The sequence below is a fragment of the Dryobates pubescens genome, chromosome 35 (genome assembly GCF_014839835.1).
Source record: "Dryobates pubescens isolate bDryPub1 chromosome 35, bDryPub1.pri, whole genome shotgun sequence".
In the NCBI taxonomy this organism is placed as follows: domain Eukaryota; kingdom Metazoa; phylum Chordata; class Aves; order Piciformes; family Picidae; genus Dryobates; species Dryobates pubescens.
This window is the reverse complement of record NC_071646.1, coordinates 7,507,634-7,523,554: the sequence shown is the minus strand read 5'-3', so window position 1 is coordinate 7,523,554 and position 15,921 is coordinate 7,507,634. Positions and strand designations below refer to the sequence as shown.

At 60.3% G+C, this 15,921-nt stretch overlaps 1 protein-coding gene across 1 annotated transcript in view; it reads right to left on the bottom strand.

The window, feature by feature from the left end:
* The window catches only part of PPP1R12B (protein phosphatase 1 regulatory subunit 12B), a 188,930-nt gene that overhangs the window by 64,640 nt on the left and 108,369 nt on the right, over positions 1-15,921 (bottom strand). Inside the window, exons 15-19 of the mRNA XM_054176320.1 lie at positions 6,069-6,159; positions 5,137-5,307; positions 3,562-3,745; positions 2,755-2,867; positions 133-177 (exon numbers count right to left, since the gene is read on the bottom strand). Of these exons, the coding sequence (XP_054032295.1) occupies positions 133-177; positions 2,755-2,867; positions 3,562-3,745; positions 5,137-5,307; positions 6,069-6,159 (604 nt within the window). The remainder of the gene's footprint in view (positions 1-132; positions 178-2,754; positions 2,868-3,561; positions 3,746-5,136; positions 5,308-6,068; positions 6,160-15,921) is intronic.

Below are 15,921 nucleotides of genomic sequence, written 5' to 3'. Positions count from 1 at the left end.
CCCAGACTGTGCTCAGCTCCCAGCCAGAGCCCAAAGCTCCTGCACAAACAGGACCAAAGCCCTGGGAGTCCTCCTGCCACCAGCACTCCAGGGAGGCAGACACCCCCAAGGCCCAGCTGTGCTGGCACTCACCCGAGCTTCCTTCAGCTCCTCATCTCCATCCACTTCCTCTTCATCCTAGGGGGAAAAGCAAACAGCCTCAGGAGCAGCTCCACAGAACCACCCCAGAATCCCAGCAAGGGGGGGCTGGAAGGGACCCCTGGAGATCATCCAGCCCAAGCCCCCTGCTCCAGCAGGTTCATAAATGGAATGGGACCTGAAAGCTCACCCAGTGCCAGCCCCCTGCCATGGGCAGGGACACCTCCCCCCAGCACAGCTTGCTCAAGGCCTCATCCAGCCTGGTCCTGAGCACCTCCAGGCAGGGCACAGCCACAGCCTCCCAGGGCAGCCTGTGCCAGAGTCTCCCCAGCCTCACTCTCCACAATCTCTTCCTCCTCTCCACTCTCAGTCTCCCCTCTCCCAGCTCAAAGCCATTGTTCCTCAGCCTGGCACTCCAAGCTCTTGTCCAATGTCCCTTCCTGGCTTTCTGCAGGTACTGCAAGGTTCAGCTTGCTCAGGATCACAAAGTCCAGCTGGGTTTGGAATCTCTTCAGAGGAGGAGACCCCACAGCCCCCCTGGGTAAGACTCCACAGCCCCCCTGGGCAAGCAGCTCCAGGGCTTACTGCATCTGTGATGAGTGCACTGCTCCTGGTTTGATGTCAAAGCCAAGAGCACTTTGCCTGTCTGGATGTTGGGCTGCTGATCAAATCAGGTTGGGTGACCTAATGGCTCTGGTGAGGTGGTCACTGCAAGGGGATTGCTCCTCACTTGCAGCTGAAGGAAAAAGGCTGCTTGAAACTCCTCATCAGGGGGTGCTGGCATCAAGTCTTGCCAGAGGAACCCTGAGGCTTCCAGCAGGAACAGCTCCTCTGTGACTCCAAACACTCAACACATCTCTGGGCACAGAGGACAGCCCTGGGGCTTTGGTCATGGTGCAGGAAGCCTCTGCCCTGAGGGGCACGAGGAAGGCTCTGTGTCCACAGCTGCTCCTGGGGGGAGTGGTTGATAGTAGGCTGAACAGGAGCCAGCAGTGTGCCCAGGGGGCCAAGAAGGCCAAGGGCAGCCTGGCCTGCAGCAGGAGCAGTGTGGCCAGCAGCAGCAGGGAGCTCATCCTGCCCTGTGCTCAGCACTGCTCAGCCCACACCTGGAGTCCTGTGGCCAGCTCTGGGCTCCTCAGGTCAGGAAAGAGGTTGAGCTGCTGGAAGGTGTCCAGAGAAGGGCAACAAAGCTGGGGAGGGGTCTGGGGCACAGCCCTGGGAGGAGAGGCTGAGGGAGCTGGGGTTGCTTAGCCTGCAGGAGAGGAGGCTCAGGGGAGACCTTCTTGCTCTCTGCAACTCCCTGAAGGGAGGCTGGAGCCAGGTGGGGGTTGGGCTCTTCTCCCAGGCAGCCAGCACCAGAACAAGAGGACACAGTCTCAAGCTGTGCCAGGGGAGGGTTAGGCTGGAGGGGAGGAGAAAGTTCTTCCCAGCCAGAGAGATTGGCCCTGGGGATGTGCTGCCCAGGGAGGTGGTGGAGTCCCCATCCCTGGAGGTGCTTAGGAAGAGCCTGGCTGAAGCCCTTGGTGCCATGGTTGAGTTGCTCAGATGGTGCTGGGGGAGAGGTTGGACTTGGTGAGCTCTGAGGTCTTTTCCAACCTGGTTAATTCCATTCCATTCCATTCCATTCCAGCTGCTGCAGGCTTCTGAGCCATGATCTCACAATGCTGCTCCTCTCCTGAACCAGGGGAGCTGTTTTCCTACCCCAGCCTCCAGCCCAGGTCTGGGGGGTTGGATTTCCTCCTTCCAGGCTGAGGAAATCCTTTTGAAAGCAGGACTCAGAGCAATGACCACGACAGAGGCAGCTCTTCTGTGTGTGCCCTCTGGAGATCCAGGCACAGGCTTTACTCCTCACTGCCTCCCTTTTAGGGAGCCAGAGCTGGGCTCAGAGGCAACTGAAAATGCTTCCAGCAGTGCCTGGCCTTCCTTCTTCCAGAGGAATGAGACTTCAAACCTCTCCTCCCACGTGGGACCCTCACAAGGGCCCCTGCCAGGATCACACTGATTTATGGCTCAGGAGCAGGCTGCCTGGAGCCTGCTGCTGAGGTCTGCAGGGGCCAGGCAGGGATGGGATTCCTTTGGAGGTGCCAGCCTGAGCTAGAGCCAGGGAGGGAAAGGGCTAATGGGAAAAATCTATTAAGAAGCAAGTCTGGGTGAAGACTTCCCTCTCTGGGCTGCCTCTGACACTCAGAGCTGCCCCAGACCTTAGGTGGAAGAAAACTGAGGGAGGGATCCAGTATCTAAAGGGAGCCTAGCAGGAAGCCAGGAAGGGAGCTGGAGTGAGAGGATGAGAGGGAATGGATGAGGCTGGAAGAGTGCAGAGTGAGAGTGGAGAGGAGGAAGAAATTGTTGAGAGTGAGGCTGGGGAGACTCTGGCACAGGCTGCCCAGGGAGGCTGTGGCTGTGCCCTGCCTGGAGGTGCTCAGGACCAGGCTGGATGAGGCCCAGAGCAAGCTGTGCTGGTGGGAGGTGTCCCTGGGCACGGCTGGGGGCTGGAGCTGGCTGAGCTTTGAGCACCCTTCCAACCCAACCCCTTCTGTGAGTGGGAGAAATGTGAAGCTTGGAACTGGGAGGAGATTCCCCCTGAGAGTCTCTCCTGCCCAGGGCCCTGCAACTCACATCCTGTGTGGAGAAGATGATGCCGGTGCCCCTCCGCCGCTCCTTGGGCCGCCGCCGCTCGCGGATCGACTGCTTGCTCAGGGCCCTGTCCTCCGGCTCCTGATCTTCACACTCTGCCCAAGCACAGAGAGGCTGCTGTGGTCTCAGGCATTCACACCTCTGCTTCTGCTGAGCTACTGCCTGGGCTGCCTCTCCAGCTGACCCTCGTGTCTCAGGTCGCATTGCAGAGGAGTTACTAAACCCAGGGGAGCCTGGGTGCCCTGCTCCCTCTGGGCCCTCTCACTCCTGCCTGCAGCACAGCCCAGGGAGGTTATTCCAGCTCTCAGCAACCCCAAATCATTCCAACCTAATCCTGTTCTCAGGACAAACTGTACCAGGGCAATCTCTCCTCCCAGCAGAGCCCAGGGAGGTTATTCCAGCTCTCAGCAACCCCAAATCATCCCAACCCAATCCTGTGCTGAGGACAAACCCTGCTAGGGGAATCTCTGCTCCCAGCCCTAAGGTCTAAAGCTCCATGGATTTTACTCATCCCAAGGGAGAGGATCCTCCTCTCCCTCTCTGCTGCAAGTGAGAGGCTGCACCCTGCCCTGGGATTCCCACTGGAGCAAATGCCATTGGTGTGTGAGGTGCTGGTTCCCCACCCTGCTCCCCTCAAGGCAACAAGCAAACGTGGTACTGAATCTAGGCTTGCACAGAACCCACCCTGGGCCCTGGGCTGCTGCAAGCAGAGTTTTGCTCTCTCTCTGTCTGCAGAGTCCTAAACTGAAGCCCTGGGCTGGGACAGCTCCTCCCCCCCTTGGTACATACCATTCTTCTCCATCTCTGTGGCTGTACCTCTGAAGTCTGCTGGGTTCACAGAGTCAAGACCCAGGTACTTGTTGGCTCGAGTCAGGTAGGAGCTGGTGTGGAGCAGAGGAGCAGAGCTGGAGGGGGACACAGGGGTGCTTGGCTTGTCTGCCGCTGCGGGGCACCTCAGCCGCCGGTAGATGTTCTGGCAACAAAGAACCACCACAGAGTCAGCAGAAGGGACCCCAGAGGGCTCTGGGATGCAAGGGACCCCCAAAGGACCCCCAGGCACAGTCCCACCCCTCTGCACTCAGCAGGGACATCCTCCACTGGGTCAGGCTGCCCAGAGCCCTGTCCAGCCTCACCTTGAGTAGCTCCAAGCATGGAGCCTCAACCACCCCCCTGGGCAACCTGCTGCAGTGTTCCAGCAGCCTCCTGGTGCAGAACTTGCTCCTCACAGCCAATCTCAAGCTGCTCTGCTCTAGTTTGAAGCCACTGAAGCCACAGAATGAAGAGGAACAGGCAGCTCTGGGGTTTCAGGGGTCTAAGTAATCTATTTTGGTGTCAAATGTTCTCCACTGCTGCTGGAAGTGCTCAGCTCCACCTGCCAGCTCACTCCATCAGAGGAGGATGAAAGCCAAAGGCACTGTATAGCTACAAAGTGAGAGCAGTGTCCCATCAGTGGGGGCCTGGGATCAAGCTCATTGTCCCTGCAGCAGCACAAATGGCTTACCCAACAACTGAGCTAACAACTGACAGCAGCAGGGGCAGTGGCTTTGAGCTGGGAGAGGGGAGACTGAGACTGGAGAGGAGGAAGAGATTGTGGAGAGTGAGGCTGGGGAGAGCCTGGCACAGGCTGCCCAGGGAGGTTGTGGCTGTCCCCTGCATGGAGGTGTTCAGGACCAGGCTGGATGAGGCCTGGAGCAAGCTGTGCTGAGGGGAGGGTCCCTTCCAACCCAACCCATTCTGTGATTCCATGACTCTAAGACCACAGAAATGAGTGCTTGAGACATGCTGGCAGGGCAGAGGTGGTGCCTCTGGCTTCCCATCTCCCACAGAACAGCTGTGGGAAGCTGTGAAGAGGAAGCCTCAGTCCAGACTGCAAGTGAGGACAGATCCAGGCCACACTGCCACTGTTCAGCCTTCTCATCCCTCTCCCTGTGCCTCACACAGGTTTCTCCCCTGGCAAGAGCCAGAGCAGCGACATTCCCAGCCGAACTCCGAGCCCAGCCGAGCTCCCAGCCCAGCCGAGCTCCGAGCCCAGCTGAGCTCCGAGCCCAGCCAAGCTCCCAGCCCAGCCGAGCTCCCAGCCCAGCCGAGCTCCCAGCCCAGCCGAGCTCCGAGCCCAGCCGAGCTCCGAGCCCAGCCGAGCTCCGAGCCCAGCCGAGCTCCCAGCCCAGCCGAGCTCCGAGCCCAGCCGAGCTCCCAGCCCAGCCGAGCTCCGCCGCGGCCACGTCCCAGCCGCTGTGCTCAGCTCCGCGGCGCTGCTGCTCCCAGCAAGCCTCCCCACAGCTCCTCCCGAGCTCAGCTCCCCTCAGGGGCTTCACCGGCGCCGAGCCCGGGAGAATGGAGGCCAGCAGAGGCCAGGAGGATCACCTCCTCATCCGTGCTTCTGCTCCAGCGTGCTCGGCCCTCCTGCCTGTCGCCGCCGTCGGGGGCCGGCTCTGCGCTCTCCGCCTTCTCGCTGGGCTGCTCCTGCGCCTGGCGCTCCGCCCGCGACCGGCTGAAGGTTCGCTCTGCCTCCTGCAGGTCTGTCAGTGTCACACCCTGCAGAGGCAGAAGGGAGGAGCTTTGACCGTGGTGAAACGAGACCCCGGGGCTGGACCCACCCAGGCTAACGCTGCACCTCTGCCGAGGGCCTTGCAGGTGTCTGCGAGTGTGCTGCCACCATCAGTGACCCAGAACAACCCAAACGGACCTGACCAGGCTGCAGACCAAGGGGCAGGGGCACTGCACAAACAGCAGCTTGGAAATCCACCTCCTGCACGCTTGGAGGAGCATTCTGAAGCAATCATTTGCAGCAGTTTTGGCCTGAACCTCTCCCCCACAGCCTGAGGGTAGAGAAGCCTCCTGTCCTGTGTAATAATGGAAGAGGAGATGTTGAGGCTGGAGAAGAGGAGGCTGAGGGAGGCCTCATTGCTCTCTGCAGCTCCCTGCAGGGAGGTTGGAGCAAGGAGGGGGCAGCCTCTGCTCCTTGGTGGCAAGGGACAGGAGCAGAGGCAATGGTTCCAGGCTGCCCCAGGGGAGGCTCAGGCTGGACATGAGGAAATATTTCTGCCCTGGAAGGGATCTCAGCCACTGGCAGAGGCTGCCCAGGGCAGTGCTGCAGTCACCATCCCTGGGGGTGCTCAGGCAGCATGGAGCTGGTGCTGAGGGCCATGGTTTGGTGCTGAGCCTGCCGTGCTGGGTGGAGGGTTGGCCTGGATGAGCTTGGAGGCCTCTTTCAGCTGGATGTTGGCTGTGATTCTGAGAAGAGAATCAAATCCTGCCCCTCTGCCCTCCAGCTCTCCTCCCCCTGCCCCCCCTACCTGCGTGGACCTGCGGGTCTGCCGAGCCTGCCTGGAGCGAGCCTTCCGCAGGGACTCTGCCTCCTCATCCCGCACCGGCGTCAGGTACGACCTGCAAGAGCCCCAGAGGGGCAGAAGAGGTTAAAATACAAACAGATGCTCTCCCCCCCTGCCTCTGCAAGCTCCACAGCTGAGAGATTCCCTTTCACATGGACAAAAATCAGCTCAGCTCCATCAACCAAAGCTGCTGCGGACTTCGGCTTCGGGACAGCCCCCCCAGGCGCACAGCACACACAAACCAAGGCTCAAGTTCTGCCCTCCCCACACCTCCACATGAACTCTTCGGTGCTGGAAATGCTCTGCTCACAGAGGTGAACTCTTCAGGGCACAACCTGCCCCACTGCACATCTCTCTGCATCGCCAGAACACAGCAAGAACAGCTCCACCACCCCAGCACCTCCTGCCCGGCTGCAGCCGTGGGGAGCAGGAACCCTGCACAGGCTGCAGACCCTCCCTCCCCTCATTACATTCCTGCTCATACTCCTGCAATCTGCTGCCTTCATCAACATGAAACCCATCACACAGCAGCCCAGCTGAGCTGCAGGCATCCTGCAAAGACAAAACACCTCTGAAGGAGCAGCAAGGAAATCAAAGGGACGACCTCCACGCAGCAGAGCAACCCCAGCCCCGCGCCGCGCCGGGCACAGGCAGCTCCCACCCGGCTGGGAGAGGTCTCCAGAGGAGGAAGCCCAGGAAAATCCAAGCCCTGAACCCTCAAGCCCTGTGGCACCACTGCAGAGGAGCTGGGGAAGGAAGACAGCAGTGCTCCTGCAGAGCAGGCAGCCTGATTGCCATGCTGGTGGAGTGGCTTCCATCTTCGGAGAGATTAATTAGATTGGACTCTTCAGGCTGGCTCAGAGGGAATTAATATCAACAGTGCCTGAGAGGCCAGGACGAGGGGGCCTGGAAGGAAATGTTCTTGTGCAGGACTGCCACTGCCACAGGTTAACAGCTAGCAAAGACCTGGAGATGTGCAAAGGATAATTAGCCAAGGGAGGGCTGATGATCTGCCGAGGAACGTGCCTGCTGTGTCCTTGGGCTCCCCACTACAGCCCACTCCGGAGCAGCTGGTGGCTGAACCAACTTCACAGCTGATCCAGTGAGGCAGGACAGGGATCTGGACCAGTGCTGATGCTGCTCTGCTCTGGCAAAACCTCCAAGCAGCAGGAAATCTGCATCCTTCTCAGTGGATTTTATCACAGCTTGCACTGGGTTGGAAGGGACCCTCCAGGCTCATCCTGTCCAACCCTCCCTGCAGGCAGCAGGGACAGCTCCAGCTGGAGCAGGCTGCCAGGGACACAGCAAGGCTGATCTTGAATGTCTCCAGGGATGGAGCCTCAAGCCCCTCCCTGGGCAGCCTCTGCCAGTGTCTCCCCAGCCTCCCTGTGCAGAACTTCCTCCTGATGTCCATCCTAAACCTGCCCTGCTCCAGTTTCAAGCCATTGTCCCTCGTCCTGTCCCCACAGGCCCTTATGAACAGCCCCTGCCCAGCCTGCCTGGAGCCTTCCTCAGGTACAGGAATCATAGAATCCTAGAATCAATAAGGTTGGAAAAGACCTCAGGGATCATCAAGTCCAAGCTGTCACCCAACACCTCCTGACAACTAAACTCTGGCTCCAAGGGCCACATCCAATCCCCTCTTGAACCCCTCCAGGGATGGGGACTCCACCACCTCCCTGGGCAGCACATCCCAAGGGCCAACAACTCTCTCAGTGAAGAACTTTCTCCTCCCCTCCAGCCTAAACCTCCCCTGGCACAGCTTGAGACTGTGTCCTCTTGTTCTGGTGCTGCTTGCCTGGGAGAAGAGCCCAACCCCCACCTGGCTCCAACCTCCCTTCAGGGAGTTGCAGAGAGCAAGAAGGTCTCCCCTGAGCCTCCTCTCCTGCAGGCTAAGCAACCCCAGCTCCCTCAGCCTCTCCTCCCAGGGCTGTGCCCCAGACCCCTCCCCAGCTTTGTTGCCCTTCTCTGGACACCTTCCAGCAGCTCAACCTCTTTCCTGACCTGAGGAGCCCAGAGCTGGCCACAGGACTCCAGGTGTGGCCTGAGCAGTGCTGAGCACAGGGCAGGATGAGCTCCCTGCTCCTGCTGGCCACACTGTTCCTGCTGCAGGCCAGGCTGCCCTTGGCCTCAGTTGGGACCTTCTGTGTTCTGCTGCTGTCACTGTCACACAGGTGGGGAAATGTCACTCTTTGGGATGTGTCACCTGCCCTTGGTGGCTTAAACCTGTCACATAGAGCCCCAGAGGGCCAGGCTGGGAGGGACCCCAAGGCTCAGCTGCTCCAAGCTTTCCAGGGGATGGTGGAGCTGCAGGGAGCTGCCCCAGCAGCCTGGCAGGCTGAGGCTGAAAGCTGTGCAGGGAATCCCCCCCTGCCCCTGGGAGCTGATTCCAGCCTCTGCCTGCTCCTGGGGAACCATTTGCTGCTGCAGCCCAGTGGGAATGTCCCCAGCAGGCATTGTCCCCAGCAGCCCTTGGCTCCTGCATGGGACAGAGGGAGGCTGCATCCTCCTGGCACCCCCCCTGGCTGTCCTGCTCCCTGGCAATGAGGGCCCCCCTGAACCTTCTCTTCTGCACCCTCAGCTCTCTCAGCCTTTCCTCACAGGGCAGGGCTGCCAGGCCTCTGATCACTCTCTTGCCCTCCTTTGGACCCAATAAACCCTGCCCCAAGCTCCCCTGGCCTCAAAGAGCACCAGGGGTGCAGACAGGCCCGAAGGGCCATGCTGCAGGTGCCTGCACTGCAGACTGCTGGGGCAGATGGATCATGCTCTGGGAGCTGGCTCCACAGGGGCTGAGCTGCACTTCCAGGGTGGCCTTTCCCAGCTCCAGAGAGAGCCTCCAGCTCAGCCGCGGGGGAAGCAGAGCAGGGCAGCTCTCCCCAGCCCCACGGAGGGGCTGTGATGGATGCACTGACACTGCCTGACTGCCTCCCCAGAACTCTGCTGTTCCACGAAGGGGAAAGAGCTGGCGCTTGATGAATGGGAGCCGCGCAGCTCCTGGCCCCGCTCCGTGCCCGGCTAATGGCACATTAAGGGAACGATCAGCACCGGCAGCAGAGTGGCTGCGAGCGGCCCCGCAGCCGCCGGCAATAAACCACCCGCAGGAAGGCTGCATTTGCAAAACAGACTGCAAATGAAGTTCAGAGCAGCAGGAAAAGACCCCGCAGTTCCTGAGAGGCAGAAAGCAAAGGAGCCTGTAAGCTAAGGGAGGTGGGAACTGCGCTGCAGCAGCTGTGAACCGCTGGAGTTTGTGCCTCAGCCTCCCCTAGCAGGACACAGGCAGGGAGGAGACACAGACACACAGCCTCGGTGAGGCCAAGTGCGAGGCCCTGAGCTGGGGCAGGGCAATCCCAAGCACGAATCCAGGTTGAGTGAGGAGTGGCTCAAGAGCAGCCTGCAGGAGAAGGCCTTAGGGGGGTCAGGTGGTGACAAACTCCCCAGGAGCCAGCACTGGTCCCTGGCAGCCCAGAGCCAGCTCAGAGCTGAGCTGCAGGCAGGGCAGGGAGAGAGCAGCACAGGGAGGGGATTCTGCCCCTCTGCTCTGCTCTGCTCAGCCCCCACCTGCAGCACTGCCTCCAGTTCTGGGCCCCCAGCACAAGGAGAACCTGGAGCTGCTGAAGAGGCTCCAGAGGAGGCCACAGAGATGAGCAGAGGCTGCAGAACCTCCCCTGTGGGGCCAGGGTGGAAGAGCTGGGGCTGTGCAGCCTGGAGAAGGGAAGGCTCCAGGGAGAGCTCAGAGCAGCCTTGCAGGAGCTGAAGGGCTCCAGGAGAGCTGGGGAGGGACTTGGGCCAAGGGCTGGGAGGGACAGGAGGAGGAACAATGGCTTTGAGCTGGGAGAGGGGAGACTGAGACTGGAGAGTAGGAAGAGATTGTGGAGAGTGAGGCTGGGGAGAGCCTGGCACAGGCTGCCCAGGGAGGCTGTGGCTGTGCCCTGCCTGGAGGTGTTCCAGGCCTGGAGCAAGCTGTGCTGGTGGGAGGTGTCCCTGCCCATGGCAGGGGGCTGGAACTGGATGATGTTGAAGCTCCCTTCCATCCCAAAGCATCCTCTGATTCTATGAACAGGAGCAAGAGGAGGACAGATGAGCCCTGCCCCTGCCTGAGGAGGCCCTGGGCTCAGAGCTGCTGGGGGTGAGGCTGTGCTGGCTCACAGCACTCCTGGCACAAGTGAGCAGCAGCAGGTCACACCTGCAGCAGCTGAGGCTCTTGTGCACACAACAGAAACCACCACTGAGCTCTGTGCCAGGGCATGTGAGAGAGGACAGAGCAGTCACAGCAGGGTCAGGAAGACTGCAGAGAACAGGACCAGCATCAGCTGCTGAGCCAGGGCTGGGCTGGTGCTGAGCCAGGGCTGCAGCATCTCCCTCCTCCCTCTCCCTCCCCCAGTGTCTAGCCCCAGCTCTGCACACAGGATACAGCAAGAGGGAAAACCAAACCACTTTGTGCCTCCTGCCTCCTCATCCTCCCAGACTCTTCCTCTGCTCTCCCAGAACTTACATCAAGAGGAATACTTAAAGCACCATCAGGATTTGGGTGCCCAGGCTGCCAAAGAGGGACTTAATCTTCAGAGGAGCACATTGTGCACCTCAGAGGGGCTCAGCCTGGCCTGCAGCCTCCAGGGAGTGCTAACTTCTGGGCTCTTTCCACAGCTCCTCACTTCTTGGAGCCTGCCCAAAGCCATTTCCCAGGCAGGAGAGAACTGAAGGTTGTGAAGCAAGGGAGCAGAGCCCCTGCCCAGGGACAGAGCTGCTCTGTCTGGGAGTGCAGCTGCAGCCTCCCCCTGCTGAGGGCAGGAGGTGCTGGCAGTGTCCCAGCTGCAGACAGCAGCCCCCCTGCATGCTGGCAGCTCCAGCACAGCTCTCTGCTTGCTGGTGTTTTGAACCTTTCTTTGGAGGGTGGGGGAGAAAGAGGATAAAGGTTGACCTTGAGGTGGTTCTTCCCGTGGCTCTCAAGGGGAATCTGGAGAGACCTGAGGGTGCTCAGTGGGATGGAAGGAGGGAAACAAAGCACAGGGAGAAAGGAGATGGGAAATGTGCTGCAGGCAGAGAGCAGGGCTGGGCTGGTTGGCAGAGCCAGAGCAGAGCCTTCCAAAGCACAGAACCTGCAGCCCACAGCAAGCTGCAGGGAGCAGGCAGCAAATGGGGCAGGAAGCAGCCTGCAAACAACCCACAGAGTGTGGGATTACATTTCCAAGAGCCACACTGCTGGCTGCAGTGCAGGAGCTGTGTCAGCCCCATTAATTCAAGCCACTATCACACGATGCCAGCAGCTCCTCCAGGCAGAGCTCCTGTGCTGTGTGTGCTCCCCAGCAGCTCTCCCTGACAAGCAGATGAGGTCAGGCACCGTGGCAAGGGAGCTGAGCAGGATCTCCCCAGCTCTGGCTGCCAGCAGCAGAATATCAATTGCCAGGAGAGAGGAACCTGAGAGACTCAGCAAAAGCTCTGCAGAACTCTGTCATTCCCAGGGACAGAGACAAGTGAGCCTTGCTGCCCCCACAGAGCTGCCAGCCTCTCACTGCTGAGATGGGATCTGACTCTGCCTTCTCTCAGTCCTTCCAGCTGTCAAACCCCCTCCTGCTGCCTCTGAGAACCCTTCCCACCAGCACACTGCACCCAAAGATCATCACCAACACAACCACTCATCACCAGTTGTGACCAGCAGGAGGGAGGGGAGGAGGTCTCCCAGACCTGGACAAGGCAGGGAAGGGAATGCAGGCAGAGGAGGATGTGATCAGCAGGGGGAAGCCACAGAGAGCTGCTCTGGAGAGCACAACCAGGTCACAATCCCAAACCCTGCAGAGATTTGAAACTCAGAATCATGGAATGTGGGAAGGGACCCTGGAGCTCACCCAGTCCCAGCCCCTGCCAGAGCAGGGCACCCAGGAACACATCCAGGTGGGGCTGGAAGGCCTCCAGAGGAGACTCCAAAACCTCTCTGGGCAGCCTGCTCCAGGGCTCAGCACCCTCACAGAATCAACCAGGTTGGAACAGATCTCCAAGACCACAAAGTCCAACCCTAACTAATCAACCAGACCATGGCACTGAGTGCCTCCTCCAGGCTCTTCCTAAGCACCTCCAGGGACAGCAACCCCACCCCCACCCTGGGCAGCACATCCCAAGGGCCAATCTGTCTGGAAAGGACTTCTTTCTAAGACCAAGCCTGAACCTCCCCTGGCACAGCTTGAGACTGTGTCCTCTTGTTCTGGGGCTGCCTGCCTGGGAGAAGAGCCCAACCCCCACCTGGCTCCAACCTCCCTGCAGGCAGTTGCAGAGAGCAAGAAGGTCTCCCCTGAGCCTCCTCTCCTGCAGGCTAAGCAACCCCAGCTCCCTCAGCCTCTCCTCCCAGGGCTGTGCCCCAGACCCCTCCCCAGCTTTGTTGCCCTTCTCTGGACACCTTCCAGCAGCTCAACCTCTTTCCTGACCTGAGGAACCCAGAACTGGACACAGGACTCCAGGTGTGGCCTGAGCAGTGCTGAGCACAGGGCAGGATGAGCTCCCTGCTGCTGCTGGCCACACTGCTCCTGCTGCAGGCCAGGCTGCCCTTGGCCCCCTGGGCACACTGCTGGCTCCTGTTCAGCTGCTCTCCACCACTACCCCCAGCTTCCTCTCTGCCTGGCTGCTCTCAGCCACTCTGCCCCCAGCCTGTGGCACTGCCTGGGGTTGCTGTGGCCAATGTGCAGCCCCTGGCACTTGGATGTGTTCAGTCTCCTGCCCTTGGCCTCTGTCCCTCTGCCCAGCCTGTCCAGCTCCCTCTGCAGAGCTCTCCTAGCCTCTAACAGCTCAGCTCCTGCCCCCAGCTTGCTGTCATCTGCAGATTCACTGCTGAGGGGCTCCATCCCCTCCTCCAGATGATCAACACAGATATTGAACACCAAAGAGGTTTCTCCTCATGTTGAGGTGGAACTTCCCTGGGTTCCAGCTTGTCCCCTCTGTTGCTTGTCCTGTCACAGGGCACCACTGAGCAGGGCCTGGCCCCTTCTTGCCTCCCACCCTCCAGATACTGATAACCATCAATCCCCTCTCAGCCTTCTCTTCTCCAGCCTGAACAGCCCCAGGGCTCTCAGCCCTTCCTCCTCACACAGATGTTCCTGGTCCTTCATCATCCTCCTGGCCCCCACTGGAGATCCCTGTCCCCCAAGCCTGGACACAATACTCCAGCTGTGGACTCACCAGGAGAGAGTAGAGGAGGAGGAGAACCTCCACCTTCTGGACACCCTTCTCTTGATGCCCCCCAGGAGGCCACATTGCTGTCCCATGGAGAGCTTCCTGCCCACAGGACTCCAAGGTCCTTGTCCATGGAGCTGCTCCCCAGCTGGTCAAGCCCTGCTCTGTGCTGGTGCTGCTCCTCCCAGGCCTCCACACTTCTCCTTAGTGAACTTCAGGAGCTTCCCCTTTGCCCAGGGCTCACTGGATGGCAGCACAGCCTGGGGGGTGCCAGCCACTGCTCCAGCTGGGGATCAGTGAACTTGCTGAGTCCTCTCTGTCCTCTCATCCAGGTCACTGATGATGATCTTTAAGGTCCCTTCCAACCCAACCCATTCCATGGATCTGTTGAACAAAACCTTTGCCATCCTTCCACCTCCCTGCCTCCACCTCCCCTCTGCACAGAGCTGAAGGGAGGAGAGAAGAGAGCCCCCCCCAAAGCCTCAGGCACTGACTGCTGGGACAGTGGGAAGAGTACAGCCCCCCAGCCCTGCAGTCCTGCCAGCTGGGAATGTGGCAGCAGCTGAGGAAGCAGCCAGGAGCTGGGGGAGGCAGGAGCCAGGGCAGGCTGCACAGGCAGGGGTGCTGCCAGCAGCTCCCACAGCACAACTCCTGAGGCTAGGCAAAATGCCCCCAGCAGCAAGTCTCTCACTGGCAGGGAGCTGGGGGCAGGCAGAGCAAAGCTCCCTGCTCTCCCCTGCAGGCCAGCAGCAGGCTCCAGCTCCTCAGTGCTGAGCTCTGTGCTGGCAGGTCCCAGGCAGCAGCTCTCCAGGGCTGCAGCTTGCTCCTGAGAGAAGCTGCCACGGGAGGCTGCTGGCTCTGCCCTGAGAAGGGCACTCAGCAGGCAGCAGAGAGGAGAACATCTCAGGCCCTGCACAACAGGAGCTGGGAAGGAGGGGAGGGAGAGCCAGTGCCCAGGTGTGGAATGAGCTGAGGCCAGAGGGGTAACAGGGTTCAGTCACAGCTTGCATTGGGTTGGAGGGGACCCTCCAAGGTCATCCTGTCCAACCCCCCTGCCACAGGCAGGGACAGCTCCAGCTGGAGCAGGCTGCCCAGGGACACAGCAAGCCTGACCTTGAATGTCTCCAGGGACCTCCAGCACCTGTGGGCAACCTCTGCCAGTGTCTCCCCACTCTCAGCAGGAGAGCTTCCTCCTGATGTCCAACCTAACTCTGCCCTGCTCCAGTTCCAAACCATTGTCCCTTGTCCTGTCCCTCCCAGCCCTTGTCCCAGGTCCCTCCCCAGCTCCCCTGCAGCCCTTCAGGTCCTGGAAGCTGCTCTGAGGTCTCCCTGGAGCCTTCTCCAGGCTGCACAGCCCCAGCTCTCCCAGCCTGGCCCCACAGGGGAGGTTCTCCAGCCTCTGAGCATCTTCCTGGCCCTCCCCTGACCCTGCTCCAGCAGCTCCAGGTCTCTCCTGTGTTGGGGTCCCACAGCTCTTAAGGCTGTAAGGATCATGCTCTTACAGCTCTCCCCAGCTGTCTCAGCAGGGCTGGGCTGAGCAGTTCCCATTCCCAGGCTTTCCTCCAGCTGTGCCTCAGCCTGGGCTCTGACTTCTGCACTGGTGGAAGTTTCAGTGCCTGGATTTCAATCCCCTCTTTGCAGTCTGATTTAGCAGGGGAACAACCAGAAGAAGGAATTCTCCCTCTGCAACAGCTCTGCTTTGCAAGACATCTGCAGGTGCTGATCCCAGAGCTTAAGGCCCTTGGGAGCTCTGTCCCTTGTTAGCCAAGGCAGCAGGGAGCCTTTATCCCTGCCCAGGGATCTCCTCCCACCCCCTGCAGTGTTTACAGGGGCTTGGGTTACACACAGGGCAGCTGATGCCCTAAGAACACTTCCCCCAGCACACAACTCCTGATGGCTTTGGCTGTGCTGCCCACAGGCAGCCTTCTGAGCAGCCCCAGGCAGCAGAGCTGCTCCTCTGGACATGGGCAGTGGGAGCCTGCAGCACAGGAGGCCAGCCCCAGGCTGAGCTGCAGCCAAAGCAGTGCTGCCAGCAGAGCCAGAGAGGAGATTCTGCCACTGTGCTCTGCTGAGACCTCCCCTGCAGTGCTGGGTGCAGGGCTGGAGCCCTCAGGATAGGAAGGACACAGAGCTGAGGGAGAGGCTCCAGAGGAGGCCATGAGAATGCTCAGGGGCTTGGAGCAGCTCTGCTGTGAGGCCAGGCTGAGGGAGCTGGGGGTGTTCAGCCTGGAGAGGAGAAGGCTCCAGGGAGACCTAATTGCAGCCTGCCAGGACCTGAAGGGGCTGCAAGAAGCATGGGGAGAGACTGTTCCCAAAGGCCTGCAGGGACAGGCCCAGAGGCAGTGGCTTCAGAGCAGAGCAGATTGAGATTGGATGTGAGGAACAAGTTCTGCACCAGGAGGCTGCTGGAACACTGCAGCAGGTTGCCCAGGGAGGGGGCTGAGGCTCCAGCCCTGGAGATCTTCCAGGTGAGGCTGGAGAGGGCTCTGGGCAGCCTGATGCAGTGGAGGATGTCCCTGCTGAGTGCAGGGGTTGGACTGGCTGAGCTTGGAGCTCTCTTCCAGCCCAGAGCATTCTGTGATGCTCTCCTGCTGCAACTGAGAGCAGTGAGCTGCAGGCCAGCAGGATGCTGCACACAGGGCAGGGAGCTCCAGCTGCA